This window comes from Antennarius striatus, chromosome 14, assembly GCF_040054535.1.
Source record: "Antennarius striatus isolate MH-2024 chromosome 14, ASM4005453v1, whole genome shotgun sequence".
Lineage (NCBI taxonomy): Eukaryota > Metazoa > Chordata > Actinopteri > Lophiiformes > Antennariidae > Antennarius > Antennarius striatus.
The window spans coordinates 19,399,999-19,416,101 of NC_090789.1; the positions used below are offsets into that span (position 1 = coordinate 19,399,999).

Sequence of the window (16,103 nt, forward strand, 5' to 3'; positions counted from 1 at the left end):
GAGCCAGAGTGGGGCGGGACTTCCTGCGGTAGTGGGATTCTCTCCGTGTGTCATACATGTGTAAGTAGCATCCGTCACCAGGCCGAGAAACATTCCCGGACAGCAGAAGCCAAATTTCCAGCTCCGACATTTCAGAAACTCTATGTGAAAAGAACGAAATGCCAAAGAAAGCGAAGGAAGACGCGGAGTGGGTGGACAACGATGCCGCCCCGGAAGCTGGTGAGGAAACCGGAATGTTTACGGATCCGTTAGCCGCTAGCTTCTAAGCTAGTTCAGGTTACGTTAACCTGGGGAAGTTCGGCTCCGACAAACTCCATGAAAACATTACATTTTCACAAAAACAACCGCATTGATAACGGATAATTTCTGGATATAGAAACCCTGAACTGTTTCATGACTCATCAGCATCTGATAATTAATTCGGAGTCACTCTGGTTCACCATTTGGCAATAATGTAATAAAATAGGAGCCTTTTTAACTACTTGAAGGCCCAGCAGGGAGCTAACGGGGGGGGGGGGGTTCTGTTAGAATAAACGTGTATTCTAAGAATTGCTCTGCAGCTGTGAGTGGGAGAGGATGTGAAGGGATTGAGGCTCATTCCTGTCAACGTGGTGGAATTCTTTGTCCTGAGGAGGATGAGGTCCTTCAGCATTGTAACACCATGATGAGGATGTTCTACCAGCCTGTGGTGGTCCCTGTGGTGTCGTGGGGCAGTAGTCTGAGGGAGGGGGTCAACAGGCTAATCCACAGGGCTGGAGACATTGTTGAATGGACTGACTGACCACTGGAGAGGAGGACATTGTCCAAACTAAAGGCCTCTTGGACAAAGAGTTCCACCCACTGTACAGAACACTGATGGGACTAAGGAGAACCTTCAGTAGGAGGGTGACCCTTCCTAAAGACACCCCCTGAAGGCCAGAGGGATTCTTTCCATCCTGCTCTCGCTGACAGAGGAATGAACAGCAGTAAAGTCTGACAATCCGTATTTACAATACGTTTACATTTTCTTTTAGTAATTCTCTGCCGCGTGGCAGAACGCTGGTAGCAGTTTTAGCGATGATCAGGCGCTGAATTGGTGGCTCTCAAACCACGTCCCCCGTGGACTGAGCGCCTGCTGTCCTCAAGTGTCTTCAATTCATGACAATAATAATAATGACATTGCATCTCAAAATATTGACTTAATATCGTGTCGTATTGTCACCACGGTGACATCAGTGCTCTGGCTGACGGTGTGGAGGACCTGACACTAAGGAAGAGTGTGTGAAATTAAGTTTTTCTTTTTTTCTGCAGAAAAAAATGTGAAGAAGGGGAAGAAAGCCAAAAAGGAGAAGAAGAGTGTGAGTATTTGGAGTGGCTCATTTGTTCGGTTTGAAGAGTAAAACGACTGACGATGGATGTGGGTCTGTTGCAGTTCTTTGAGGAGCTCGCCACAGAAAGCGTCCCTGAGAAGGCAGATGAGGTGGTCGTGAAAGGAAAACAGGTGACGTCCCTGAAACACAATGGAAAACACGATTTCCTGTCTGCCTGTTGGTTGTAATGACGGGATATTGCTGGTGATCTGGAGCTTCATAAACAGATGATAAAAGTCCAAAGCTGTTCTAGTTTTCAAATAGTTTTCATCGTACTTCTATCCACAATCACATTTACTTTGTGTTTTTCTACTGACATTTTTACAATTTTAATCTCAGCCTCAGAAAAAGAAGAAAGACAGACGGAAAGCGAGAGGTGTCGAGTCAGATGAGGATGAAGATGTCATGCTGAAGCTGAAAGAGCTTTCGGTGCAAGCAAGTGATGAAGACGAGGCGCCAGGTGTGAGATTTCAAAACTGATTGTTCCTTGACTTTCCTGCCAGTGAGTAATGTGGATGGTCGTTTTCATGTGTTGGTTTTTCTTTCTTACAGTCGCCAGTAAAGGAAACAAGAAGAACAAGGTGTGTTATTCGTTGGCACTCTGGGTCATCTCTACTTCCTGTCCCATGTTCCAGTATAAAACACCCCGGATGTCTTTCAGGGTGGAAACATCTTTGCTGCTCTCGGCCAGGGACAGAGTGATGAGGAGGCTGACTTGGATGAAGATAAACCGCTGACGAAGGTACAGTGCTATGTTACACATGAAGCTGTCTCTTCTCTGGTTATTAGGCGCCTTCATACATGAGCTGGAAAAGATTTCTGTTCACCGGTCAGCTCTAGTGCTGCTAAGGTTCTTCATAGTTGCTCTTTGGAGTTAAACTGAGTGAAACTGATGCAAAGAAAATCATCACAGCCTGCAGAAAAACTTCTCAATCAGAAATCTACAAATTTGAAAAGGTAGCATTGCATTACAGTTAACTAATATCTAATATGTCCGGAAAGTTTACTAAATGTTTAAGCTAAAAATTGAAGCTAATGTCAAGTCATGTGCAGCCCCCAATTTACAACACTGTGTAAAACTAATGGAAACCGAATGTGATTATTTTATTACATTCTATATACAGTATATGGCAACAATGAAGTAACAATGTTTTTATTTACTATGTACACAATGTCAGAGAAACCGTTTCTTAGTATAAGTATTTGAGTGCTGTCCAGTTGGTTGAACACATTCCTAAACACTTCATAGATCATGAAGCCCAGGTTGATCAAATGTAGTCCACTTTCCTCCACATGATGGTGTTTTTGTGTGTGTGAATGAAATCCGTGACTCCCTGACCAAAACACATTCGTCTCTCGTTCCACTTCTTTGAATCCTGTTGCTGCACAAACAGCTGGACGTCCTCTGCCTGCTTTAATTCACACTAAACTAGTGTGAGAACAGGAGTCGTGTTCAGGTTCCTATCAGTTACTATTGTCGTAAAAGTTACATCGGTATTTAATGAGACAGAAACGTGTTTTCAGTCCTCTGGTTTCAGTGAGACCTGGTACCATCAGTCACATGACCAGGGGCCCAGGCTTTGGGACGGATGAGACCTTTTCCCAATTGGGGGGGGGTTAAACATGCGTGAAAGCAACAGCAGCATCCTGAATGAATGGGGGCGGGGGTCAGAGTTGTGTTTCTGTTTGGGGATTAACTTCAGTTACCTCAAAAGGACTACAGTACTTTATCAACTCTTATGGAATTACTCTAATACTACTCAAATTGAATTATTCTAGCATTTACTCTTTTTGAATTACTCTAGTATTAATTTTTATTGAAGTACTCTGGTATTTACTGTTTTTGAAGTACTCTGGTATTATATCTGGTGTTGACTTGTTTCACATGCACATTAATGTAACACGGGGCATCTTCATGAAAATTTGTAAAATAAGCCAAATCTTTTATTATATTCCACATATTAGCTACTAAACACATAAAAAACACATTTGTTGAATTGAAACTATTAAATCAATATTTATGAATATATTTTTAATGTGTTTTAAAAGCATGAAGGCGTGTGAGTGTAACACCACCGTGTGATGTCATTTAACCCCCGCAGAAAGGAGGACCTGCTGAGCCAGCGTTAAGTGAAGATGAGGAGAAGGACGACGATGATGAGAGTGACGGCGGTGACATGATGATGGTATGTCGGTCCTCCTCAGGAATTTCCTTCTTTCTCCAGCGATCATCAGTCCTGATTTGTCCTCCTGTCTGTAACCGTCAAAGAGTGCGGAGGACGCCATCGCAAAGCAGGAGAAACAAGAGGAAGACGACCCGTTTGCTAACCTCAGCAAGAAGGAGAAGAAGAAGAAAAAGAAACAGGTGACACCTGTTGATGCTGCTAGAACACGTCGATAATCTGAGCTGCAGACCTTCTGTAATGTACCTGCGTGGTTTCAGCTGGAGTACGAGCGTCAGGTGGCGAGCGTCCGAGCTCAGAGCGCCCTGGAGGGAGACTTCTCCATCTCCCAGGCTGAGATGTCCTCCAGACAGGCCATGCTGGAGAACGCCACCGATATCAAGGTTCCACCCTCGTTGTGTTCTCATTGATGATTGGCTCTGAACTGTGTTCAGTTAGTGACAAAATGTTCTCCGTCATCCAGCTGGAGAGGTTCAGCATATCTGCTCACGGCAAAGAGCTGTTTGTCAACGCCGACCTCCTGATCGTGGCGGGAAGAAGATACGGTTTAGTCGGACCAAATGGGTACGTCGTCGTGTTGCCGTCATGAAACGAGAAGCTGTCCGCGACCGCTATCGAATTCAGCGTTCTCTCGTCTGCGTCTCGTCCTGCAGCAAAGGAAAGACCACGCTGCTGAAGCACATCGCCAACAGAGCTCTGAGCATCCCCCCCAACATCGACGTGCTGCTGTGTGAACAGGGTGAGTCGGCCGGCTGAATGCGCCGTCCGTCGTTCCTCCGCCCACGCTCACCCTGTCGTGTCCCCCCGTCATTTGATAGAGGTGGTCGCCGATGACACGCCGGCGGTGCAGGCGGTGTTGAAGGCAGACACCCGCCGCCTGAGGCTCCTGGAGGAGGAGCGGCAGCTCCAGGCCCGTCTGGACAAGGGAGAAGACAGCGTGGCCGAGAGGCTGGAGAAGGCAAGTGTCGTGGGGTCTAACGGGCAGTGGGAGTCGCTTCCCGGACAAGATCAAGATGGTGAAACATAGAACATCACAGAATGTAGGGGTGAAGGTTTAAGACTGGAGGGACAGCTGGGTAACCTACTGCCTGGTCGGGCTAAGATAACACGACAGTTTGTGAAGAAATATGTTCAAAGCAAAAAGACGTGTGCAGTAAAAATCTACGTCACTTCATATCCAGATAACGCATGAATTTAATGCATCGAAAATAAACTGAAAAAATCTGAAATAAACTGAAATAAAATAAAAAAAAATGAAAATATTATTTTCTTGAATAAAATAAAAATAAACTGAAAAAACTATTAGCTCCAGTATTTAGTATTAACTACAATACAATGCCGACACTATAGACATTTCACTCTACCCATGCCTAACTGGGCCAGTTTAAATGCTTTTGTATTTCTATTTGTATATTCTTGATGGTTTATTTATTACTCTTTCTATTTGGTGTTGTACTACTTTCTATGTGCTGGTGCTTTCTGTGTGCTTTTTCTGTGTTTTTGTGTACTCACTGCTGTGTGTAGTACGACGGAGAAGTTAATTTCCCTGACGGCACCCCCTTAAGGGATCAATAAAGTTCTACTCTCTACTCTATTTTCCACACTGTAAGGCGCACTGTGGGTTTATGAGAAAATAACAGGCTTGTAGGTGTGCCTTGTGGTGCGAAAAATACTGTATTTTTAATGATAGTAGTCTTAAGAAATTGAACTAATTTACCAGTACAGTATTTTCCGCACTAAGGCGCACCTAAAAGCCTTTAATTTTCTCAAAAACTGACAATGTGCCTATAAATATATGGACAAGTTTTGTTGAAGGTGCGTCTTATAGTGCAGAAAATACTGTAATTCTTTAGGTCTGTTTTGAGTCTTTAGAGGTGTCCCTGACAGTGAGTTGACACGTGTGGGGGGGTCTTCTCGGTAGGTGTACGAGGAGCTGAGGGCCATCGGAGCGGCAGCAGCTGAGGCCAAGGCCAGGAGGATCCTGGCTGGTCTGTCCTTCACCCCCGAGATGCAGAACAGAGCGACCAAGAGGTTCTCTGGGGGCTGGAGAATGAGAGTCTCCCTCGCCAGGTGAGTCCAGGACAGGTGGACCAGACTGGTCCAGGTGAAGTCTGTCTGTCACTCACGTCCACCCCGTGTCCCCACAGAGCTCTGTTCATGGAGCCCACTCTGCTGATGCTGGATGAACCCACCAACCACCTGGACCTGAACGCTGTCATCTGGCTCAACAAGTACTGACCAGCATCTTCGTCTCACGTCATCGTGTCTCTCCTGCTGCCTGTCAATGTTAGACGCCAAATAGAATAGAAATAGACTCCAAATAGAATAGAAATAGACTCCAAATAGAAAAATAGAAATAGACTCCAAATAGAATAGAAATAGACTCCAAATAGAAAAATAGAAATGGACTCCAAATAGAATAGAAATAGACTCCAAATAGAAAAATAGAAATAGACTCCAAATAGAATAGAAATAGACTCCAAATAGAAAAATAGAAATAGACTCCAAATAGAATAGAAATAGACTCCAAATAGAAAAATAGAAATAGACTCCAAATAGAATAGAAATAGACTCCAAATAGAAAAATAGAAATGGACTCCAAATAGAATAGAAATAGACTCCAAATAGAATAGAATAGACTCCAAATAGAAAATGTTTTCATATTCATACACGGTGAACCAGATTTCAGTAGGAGGGCTTCACCTTTCATGTTCGTGCTCAACCTGTCAGACTCAGAGACTCGGCTGGTTGTCCAGTCGTCTCAAGGCTTCACAGGCGTTCTCACCTTTACCTGCACAAGTAACCATGGTAACCTGTGGTTAAATGAAGTCAGATTAGATTTCAGTTTATTAATCAAAGCAAAGCCCCCATGGCCCCTTTGTTGTCCCTCTGGCTCATTAGGGCCCCTATGGCCCCATCATGGTCCCTCTGGCTCATTGGGGCCCCTATGGCTCTTCTGTGGTCCCTCTGGCTCATTGGGAACCCTATGACCCCTCTACGGTCCTTCTGGCTCATTGGGGCCCCTATGACCCCTCTGTGGTCCTTCTGGCTCATTGGGGCCCCTATGACCCCTCTGTGGTCCCTCTGGCTCATTGGGAACCCTATGACCCCTCTACGGTCCTTCTGGCTCATTGGGGCCCCTATGACCCCTCTGTGGTCCTTATGGCTCTTTGGGGCCCCTATGGCCCCTCTGGGACGTCACCATTATTTACATTTCTTGTAACGGTTTGAAGCGATTTTAGTGACCTGAGTCTGTTCCAGGGAAGAGTCCTGATTGGCTGGTCGCTGTCCAGCAGCTCTGACGGGTGTTTGCTCCTCTTCTCTTCCAGCTACCTTCAGGGCTGGAAGAAGACGCTCCTCATCGTTTCCCATGACCAGAGTTTCCTTGACGACGTGTGTACCGACATCATCCACTTAGACAACCAGAAGCTCTACTATTACAGAGGGAACTACTGTGAGTGTCAGGACCCTGACAGACTGGATCTATGGTGTCTCAAAAATAGAATTGAATAGAAGAATAGAATCGCTTTTATTGTCATTGCATCAAATACTATGTAGGAAATAATTAGCGTATGACCTTTAAAATGCCTTTTTTTCAGTGACCTTTAAGAAGATGTACGTGCAGAAGCAGAAGGAGCTGCAGAAACAGTACGACAAGCAGGAAAAGAAGCTCAAAGAGCTGAAGGCTGGAGGAAAGTCCACCAAACAGGCTGTGAGTAAAGAGTAGGACCTCATCAGCGTGAAAGAGAGATGAACCCGTAGAGAGCAGAACCTCCACCTCTGGGGTTTCCAGCTCCTCACTGGACCAGAGCTGGAGGACATCAGGATGAACCTGTTGACAGCAGGCTGTGTTTGTCCCCTCAGGAGAAGCAAACGAAGGAGGCTCTGACCAGAAAGCAGCAGAAAGGCAAGAAGAAGGGAGGTCAGGAGGAGGAGAGCAAGGAGGCCACGGAGCTCCTGAAGCGACCTAAAGAGTACACCGTCAAGTTCACCTTCCCCAACCCACCTCCTCTGTCTCCCCCCATCCTGGGTCTCCACAGTAAGAACCTGCTACTCAGACGTCAGCGCTGACGGAACACATAGCGATCCTCTAACGTTCTGGTTTCCTCTGGCAGGTGTGGACTTCTGCTACGCCGGTCAGAAACCTCTCTTCAAAAACGTCGACTTTGGGATCGACATGGATTCTAGAAGTGAGTAGTTTGTTTCTCCGATGATGTGAGGGTGACGCTGATCAGTGAGAGGAACGGCAACACACTCCTGAACCGGTTTACTGGGGATGTACCACAAAGAGGGAACAGAAGGGGTCAAGGGGTGTATTTTAGTTATGCAAATATGTTTTTAGTTTTATCAATACATTACCGTATTGGTCCAAATATAAGACGACCCCCTCTTGTTCAAGACTCACGTTTGAAAAAAGACTTTTTGAACACCAAATTTAATTTTTATACAGAAAATAATTACAGTACATCTCCGTACATTACACCATATTTCACAGCCGCTTTGCAATTGTTTGAAGACTCTGCCTCATTTATCACCCTCATCATAACTTCTCCTCAGCTGCTGGTTAACCCGGCCGATCTTCGACCCACTTCTCTCCAGATTGTTGCTACGTTTCTCCATTTTCTGTTTCTGTGGGTCCTGCGATTAACTGGCGACTTCTCCAGGGTGTACCCCACCTCTTGCCTGTAGCCAGCTGAGCTTAGGCTCCAGCATAACCTTTGACCCGCATGTGGATAAGAAGATGAATAAATTCATCAATACTAGTGGCGCCACCTGTGGTGAGACAGAGAATTACAACTCAGTTGGGCGCATGTTTCATGCACATGTGTCAAACTGAAGGCCTGGGGGCCAAATGTGGCCCGCCACATCATTTTATGTGGCCCGCGAGAGCATAAGAGCTCCAAGTGTCTAAACATAAATAAGTCAAAAGTGTGCTTTGAGGAAAAACTACATTTCCCACAATGAAATGTAGTTTTCCCACAATGCAGTAATAAAGCCCATTTTAATATTGATGAAAACATTTTGAACAAAGTTAACGTCCTAACTTGTGTCTGATGTTATTTTTCTTTATTGATTGATAGTTTGATCCTTGATTGATGGAGTTCTGTGGGTTTAATAACCTGACAAATGAAAAGGATTTATGTTAGAACAGAGAAACAAACAAACATGTTCTTTCTGTCGAACTTATTCAAGTTACAAACATTGTTATAAATTCAGAGTTATTAACATTAAGGAGTAGTTACATGTGTTACATTACATTTAGTTACATTTATTAGTTACATCTGGCCCTTTGAGGACAGCTGTTATGCTGATGTCGCTACGCGTGGGCCACATTTTATTTTTATATTTTATTGCAGGCTGTAGTTTGGACACCTCTGCACTCTGGGCTGAATATCTGCCCTTAGATGAGTTCATTGGGTCATTTAACCCTCCAAAGTGAAGAGATCAATGTTAGCCAATATTTATTTGGTGTGCATAGTTAAGTGGCTGGTAGGTATATTATGGGATTGATTGTCTCCTACCATGTATGTAGATACAAGCGTCGTTAATGTTTGGATGTCCTATTCTTGCCCCCTCCAGTTTGTATCGTTGGGCCAAACGGCGTTGGTAAAAGTACGCTGCTGTTGCTGCTGACTGGGAAACTAAATCCCGTACGTATGCAGATCATTTATTCACATGAACTCCAGTCGGTGACGCTCTGGGTTGACCAGGTGTGTCTGTTTTACAGACAAAAGGTGAGATGAGGAAGAACCATCGCCTGGTGAGTAACTCGGGCTCGAACACTCCATTTGAATGATCCAGTTGACTCATTTTGATCAAAGCAAACCAAACATGAGTGTGAAGGAGGACCTGGACTGTGTGTGTGTGTGGGGGGGGTCAGCTCAGTCATGTGTGTTTCCTGTCTACAGAAAGTGGGGTTCTTCAACCAGCAGTATGCTGATCAGTTGAACATGGAGGAGACGGCCACCGAGTACCTGATGAGGAACTTTAACCTCCCCTACCAGGACGGCAGGAAGTGCCTGGGACGCTTCGGCCTGGAGAGCCACGCCCACACCATCCAGATCGCCAAACTGTCTGGTACGAACACGCCCGTCGATGCTTTGCGTCCGCCGCCGTCCTGCTGGCGTTCTTGACCGTCTGGGTTTGGTTTGTTCCAGGTGGTCAGAAAGCCAGAGTCGTGTTTGCTGAGCTGTCCTGTCGCCAACCGGACGTCCTGATCCTGGTAAGACCAAACCCCCAACCCCCCCGGCCTTCAGGCGCCACGTTCAACCAGGAGAACATCCACATTCACCTGTTTTGTCTCTCTCAGGATGAACCCACAAATAACCTGGACATCGAGTCGATCGATGCCTTATCAGAGGCGATCAATGAATATAAAGGAGGTAAGAAATTTAGTGTCTGACGGGAGGCGTCCAGCAGCTGATGTCTGATCAGTAACGGATCAGCTACCGCCTGACAGAACTCATCACCACCACTCAGTGGTCGTGGGCGGTGACTAGTGATGTGCTACTCAGGCATGAATCCCATCCTAAATTCAAACTGCAGTTTGACCTACAGTAACCTCTCGCTACTCGCGGTCAATGCGTTCCAGGAAGCACCCGCACAAACCAAATTCCGCGAAATAACGAACTACAGTGCACCCTCTCACGTCGACACTCGCAACTTCACCTCATCGCAAATTTTTGGTAGTCATGTGATACCGTACGCGTTATTTTGGCTGACAGCGTCCGGAAGTGTGCTACGTTTTGTGAGTCTTGGAACGCAACGCACTTCGGTGAGACACAAAAGTGCTTTCAACAGTCTATCAGAGTGTTTTAAAGGTAATATAGGTGGTGGTTTAACCCTTAAAGCCCGACTATCACGGCGCCGTGATCTGAGCGCATGTGTTTTTAAACCCTTCTTAACTAATGAAGTCTGTCATGTGGGTTGCTGTGGTCATGTTTCCGTGACAGTATGGATGTGAAACTTTCTTCCGGTTTTTATTTGGAGCCGATTGACCCCGGAAAGCGCTCCTTATCCACAGGCGGCCGACGCCGTGTTTCTCTCCATGTAGTCGCCATTATACAAGTGATTCACGTGATGTAAACATGTTTTGCGATTCGTACATGCTTGTCATGTGATGCAAAGACGTACGATTGGTGCATCTTGTTACGTGACGTAAACGTCACAATAACGCACGCCATTACGCGCACGATTTACGCTTGACGCATGCGCATTCTTACTTTGAAGCACTCCTTTGAAGAGTGGCACAAGTGACAGAAACTACATATAGTAATGTTAGAAGTCTATGGCAACCTTTTTTGAGTTCAAAATCAAATTCAATGAGCATTTTTTGGGGTTTTTATGTACAATAAAATACAATTTGTTCCACTTTCGAATTTGACTGTGTCTATTTGGGCCCAAAAAAACTCCTTCAAGAGTGGCACAAATGACACAAACCTTTTTAGAGTTCAAAATGAATTTGATCAGCATGTTTTTGGTTTTTATGTGCAATTACATAATATTTTTCCATTTCCGGATTTGACTGTGTGTGTGTGTATTTTGCTCCAATATGTCAATATAGTAAGTTATATGGAAATAAAAACTATCTTCATATAGCTGAGGTTGTGCTGAAGATAAACATACCAAGCATGGGTATGTTAAATCATTTTAATGTGGTATATAGAGACAAATAACAAAAGTACCAAAAAACGGCCAAAATAGGTCAGGGCTAAAAGGGTTAATATCAGTATGGGGGGGGGGCTCATGAACGTTTCAATATCTGTAAATAAAGTAGTTTTTCACTCTATCGCAGAATTCGTTAATTGCGTGTGGTTCCTGGAACAAATTAACCGCGATGAACTAGGGATCACTGTATGTACTGTATTTTATTACTGTAATTTAAACATTTACGTACCCTCCCCATACTGATATAGACTGTTTAAAGCACTTTTGTGTCTCATTTAAGTCCGAGACTCACGAAACGTAGCACACTTCCGGATGCCATCAGCCAATAGAATGCGTGTCTGATACGTGACTAAAAATCCTACAAAATACCGACTAAAAATCTTTGATGTGAAGCCGTGTGTGTTGATGTGAAAATGCGCGAGGGATTGCTGTATTTCGTACATAAACGTACTGACAGTCTTCCTCCTCATGTCCAGCCGTGATCATTGTGAGTCACGACGCGCGCCTCATCACGGAGACTCAGTGCCAGCTGTGGGTCGTGGAGGACTGTTCCATCAACCAGATCGATGGAGACTTTGATGATTACAAGCGGGAGGTGCTGGAAGCCCTGGGAGAAACCATGGTCAACAAGGTCAACGTATGATCACATGACCTGCTGGTAGGACTGTGTAGGCTGCCTATGCTCACCTGGACCGGCTGGCGTCACTCATCACAAACTTGATAAATGTATGAAACGATCTGATACAAAATCCACCAGAGCTAAATAAAGTTTTTCCTTCATGATTGTGGGTTTTTATTTCCATACGTGAGTCAAACATCAGAGTCATCAGCAGCCCTGCTTCAGGTACGCCTTGTAGGTCTTCCTGACTTTAGCCACTTCCTTTTCATCGGGTATTATTTCACTGTACCACTTATACCAGGTGTCCCCATCAGTGAGGGCCGGGGGACGAGGTGTGGACCCCACAGCATCATGGGAATTGGAGTAGTCCTCTCCAGAAAATTCTACGTATGGAATTTGAAATTGGAGTAAACCTGAAGGAGAACGTGTGATGTCAGACAGGAAGTACGGAAGCTGCTTCAATACACGCGTGTGTGTGTGTCCATACGTTACACGTATCGACATTTATGTACAGTTGTGTTCAAAATAATAAGTCCCACATCGCTAGCCAGATAGACTTCAGATTCTAAACTAAACAGTATTTTCTGCACTATAAGGCGCACCTAAAAGCCTTTTTCTCAAAAACCGACAGTGTGCCTTATATATCGAACCACAGATGTGAAGCAGTTACCAGAAACTGTGGTTAATAACCTCAATATTAGATATGATTAAAGTTGAATCTTCAAGAATTTCTTTGTTCATAAAGATGTCAACACTGCTATTTTTTTACATTATATTTCTTGACTTTCTGTAAAATATAAAATTCAATGAGTTTTTCTACTTTTCTTGCTTCATGAGAGAATGTGCAGTGACCCCAAAGCATTCGTGTGCATTAAAATAAAAAATATTTGAAGAATTTTGTGCTGTTACCTTCATCTCGAGCGGTTGTGATGGCCTCCAGGAGCTTCTTCTGCTGCTTCCTACACACACCTTCAGAGAGGAGATCAGACATGAGCCACTCGGCGTTTCCCCGGTAACGTGCCGACGGGCCGACCGCTTACCGGTGAGGTGTGTGTCGTGCACCATCCCGCTGTGAGGACTGATGAACTGCTCCAACAACGCCACATTCTACACCCCAAGACACACACCAGAGAAACGGAAGCAGCGTCTCGCGCACACGCACACACACATATACACACACACACACGCACACACACACACACACAGTTATGTAGTTAAATTAAGAAGCGATACCACCGTCTCATGTTCAAACAGAAGAGTCAAACCCCCTCCGTGGGCGGCGAACCCACCTGAGGGTGGATGATGATGTTTGGGTCCCGACAGATCGGACAGGGGTTCCCGCTCACTTTCTCTCCTCTCTGGAAACACAAACACAACCCACATCACAACCGACACAGCTGCACGGGCGTCAGGTGGACGTGGGGTCGCAGCTCACGATGCAGGTCTTGCGTGTTTTCTGTGGGGGGATGCTTCCTTTGTGGTTCCTCCTGTAGCCGCTCCACACGGGACTGGACCCGTACCGCTCCTCGTACTCTGATGGGGAGAAGAACACACGCTCACACTGGATCACGTGTTAGGGAGGAGTGACACACCCCCTCACACACACACATACACACACACCTGTACTCTCCAGGTAGGCCCACGGTTGCTTCGTGTAGCGGGACGCCTCAGCTACGACCTTCTGCTCCTTCTGGAGCCACGCTGCCGTCCCAAAACCGTGACTCGGAGGTCCACGCAAGCGGGGGTCCAGACGCGAACTCACCACCAGCCGGTGGAGGCAGCACTGAAAGAACAACCACGGCAAAGCTGAGTTCTCATTAAAAAACAATCAAAAGGTGATGAGAAAGAAGAGACAGATATTACTGTTGACATTACGGATAAAGACGCAGGAGAAGGCAAACCAAAACCGGCAAAATTCTGAAAATTTGAACCGCAATGGATGCGATTGTTTCTATGGGTGAGGCACGGCTAAAAGTCAGCACCCAAGACAAAATGATGAGGTGCAGCTTACAAAAAATCTGTGTGGAGAAGGTTCTGTTAGGTCCACAAGAGAATATAGGAATTAAAGGCAAACGAAAACTATTGGGTGAAAAGTAAAAGGGAAAAAAAACAACTATACAGTTATCCTTCGTTACTCGCGGTTCATGTGTTCCAGGAACCACACGTGAGTAACGAATTCCGCAAAATCATGACTATTTATTTTATTATTTACGGTAATTTAAACGATTTTAAACCCTCCCCATACTGATATTAAACCACCTTCTATCTGAACATACGCTCCTCAACGTCCGTTTTAGTTACGTTCCGAACAGCCGAACGTAATGTGAAAATGAACGTAAGTTGTTACTGTACGTTCCAGTAATGTGACCGTTCATACTGTATGTACATCCATAAATTCTATTACCGTATCTTATAAAACACCCCCACATCATTAGTTATAAACATAACATTGTAAAATGGTAACATTAATTTCAAATAAATAGGACGTCTTAACACAAGGGTAACACGCAATGAACTGGGAAGAGACAAGAACCCTTCAGTCTGTCGTTTCGCCGTGTAAACAATGGACGCAGTGTCAAACGTAAGTAAGATCGTTTGAACGTCTCCTACTACGGAGAGTGAGCTACGCTCAAAAATTCACTCACAAAATTTTTTTTACACAAAATATTTTACAGTTTAAACGTAAAATCGAAAAAACGTAAAACGAATGGACGAAAGTAGAGAAGCGTCTGTATTAGCTTCCCCCACACTCTGATAGACTGTTTAAAGCACTTTTGTCTCTCGGACGTGCGCTGCCTTCCGAGACTCACAGAATGTAGCACACTTCCGGATGCCGTCAGCCAATAGAATGTGCGTACGGCATCACATGACTGCCTACCAAAGATCCACAATGATTTCTAAAACTTTCTTTTTAGGAATGACTACCAGGCTTTAAAATTTAGATAAAAATAATTTATATTTTTACTTTTTCTCTTTAAACAGTTATGACATCATTAGTAATACAATAATTAAAAGTTTTTTTTGTTTTTATATTGTACTATTGGCTAAACTCAATCCTTCCGTACTCATCTACCACATATTCTGTTCTTGCTCTTGGGACGCACACATTTTTGTGAAGCGCATCCCGGCATGCACTGCTTTCTGGAGCTAAAGTGGAGCAGCATTTAGCTTCCGCTAGCGAGCTAACGTTAGCCTCCAGCCTGTCGCGCGACCGTGGTAGCAGTTAGCGGCGCGAGCCTTCAGTGAATGACGCTGATCAACAGCAGAACCGAACGCGGTACCGGTGGGTGTCGGATCGGACGCACCAGGGGACGAGACAGGCGGGACAGAGCCCCCACAGCGGCGGTCACGGAGGCAGCCATGTTGGACCGGGTCACTTCTTCTTCGCGTCTTTCGCTGCCGCTGTTGAAATGAAGGTTCTTCCTCGTCTTTCTTTTTCTCCTATTACCGCCACCTACTGGACTGGAGTGGTAAACAAAGGATATGGTAAAAACACTGATTACTTTCTCTAAACCTTAGTTTCAAAGATTTAAAGAATGGGATCTTTAAAAAAATACCTGAATCAACAAATTTCCTTTTTATGCATCAATAACAAAGTCTGAAGTATTTATAACCGTTAATTAAAAATATTTTCTAACAATTTAAAACCTTTTTGAAATATTTTGCAAAATCTCCACAACAGTCTGAAAACATCAATGCCACAAACAAAGCCAATTATTTTTCAAAATTTCAAAAGTTGATTTTTAACAGTCATGCACAACTACTTAAAATTATGTCATAAAAATATTTTTAAATTTACATTTTATTTGATTTTGACCTTTTTCTCTCATTACCACAACACCTTTTACAATCTACAACCTAAGTTTTTATATTTTATTGAAAACTGACATATTTTCAAAAAAATCTGGAAAACTTTAAAGAAGTTAACACGGATATCGTGCACATGCGATCAAAGACAAACTACTTTTTTTTTTATTCATCAAAATAATGCTAAATGCACACCTGTTGCGGTAATGATACATGCATTTCGAAAATGAGGTTGCTGGTTTCGGTAATGATAATAAGTATACAAAGACAGTCAAAAATATTTTACCATTTTAACGTAGAAAACAATGTAATCAATCAGGTAATCCATTTCATTACAAATTAAAAAAATATTTTGGGGAAAAACATGGCCAAAATTCTGCCCTCATCTACTCCTCCATCTGCTAGGCAAAATACAGGTGTGATTTTTCCACAGGGAGTTTGGGCTGCCAACACCAGTCAGTCACTGCTGACTTCAAT

At 44.3% G+C, this 16,103-nt stretch overlaps 2 protein-coding genes across 3 annotated transcripts; one reads left to right on the plus strand and one right to left on the minus strand.

Moving 5' to 3' along the window:
- The first annotated feature begins 25 nt into the window (after nt 1-25).
- Nucleotides 26-11,983, plus strand: abcf1 (ATP-binding cassette, sub-family F (GCN20), member 1). The gene is made up of 24 exons (XM_068333841.1): nt 26-219; nt 1,291-1,337; nt 1,412-1,480; nt 1,689-1,809; nt 1,902-1,930; nt 2,011-2,091; nt 3,452-3,535; nt 3,619-3,714; nt 3,793-3,915; nt 3,996-4,096; nt 4,186-4,271; nt 4,351-4,490; nt 5,454-5,602; nt 5,680-5,763; nt 6,862-6,986; nt 7,132-7,244; nt 7,397-7,571; nt 7,648-7,722; nt 9,113-9,183; nt 9,261-9,293; nt 9,442-9,610; nt 9,691-9,755; nt 9,843-9,915; nt 11,677-11,983. The coding sequence occupies exons 1-24, from the start codon at nt 159-161 to the stop codon at nt 11,841-11,843; spliced, it is 2,337 nt and encodes a 778-aa protein (XP_068189942.1). The 5' UTR covers nt 26-158; the 3' UTR covers nt 11,844-11,983.
- On the minus strand, nt 11,879-15,281 carry mrps18b (mitochondrial ribosomal protein S18B). 2 transcript variants are annotated; one of them, XM_068333843.1, is made up of 7 exons: nt 15,101-15,281; nt 13,440-13,602; nt 13,255-13,352; nt 13,109-13,177; nt 12,860-12,926; nt 12,729-12,788; nt 11,879-12,232 (listed from the first exon to the last, which is right to left on the minus strand). In XM_068333843.1, the coding sequence occupies exons 1-7, from the start codon at nt 15,179-15,181 to the stop codon at nt 12,027-12,029; spliced, it is 744 nt and encodes a 247-aa protein (XP_068189944.1). In that variant the 5' UTR covers nt 15,182-15,281; the 3' UTR covers nt 11,879-12,026. The 2 variants fall into 2 exon arrangements, with proteins under 2 accessions (XP_068189944.1, XP_068189943.1); XM_068333842.1 differs by having other exon boundaries at nt 11,903-12,232; nt 15,125-15,281.
- Between the last annotated feature and the right edge of the window lie 822 nt (nt 15,282-16,103).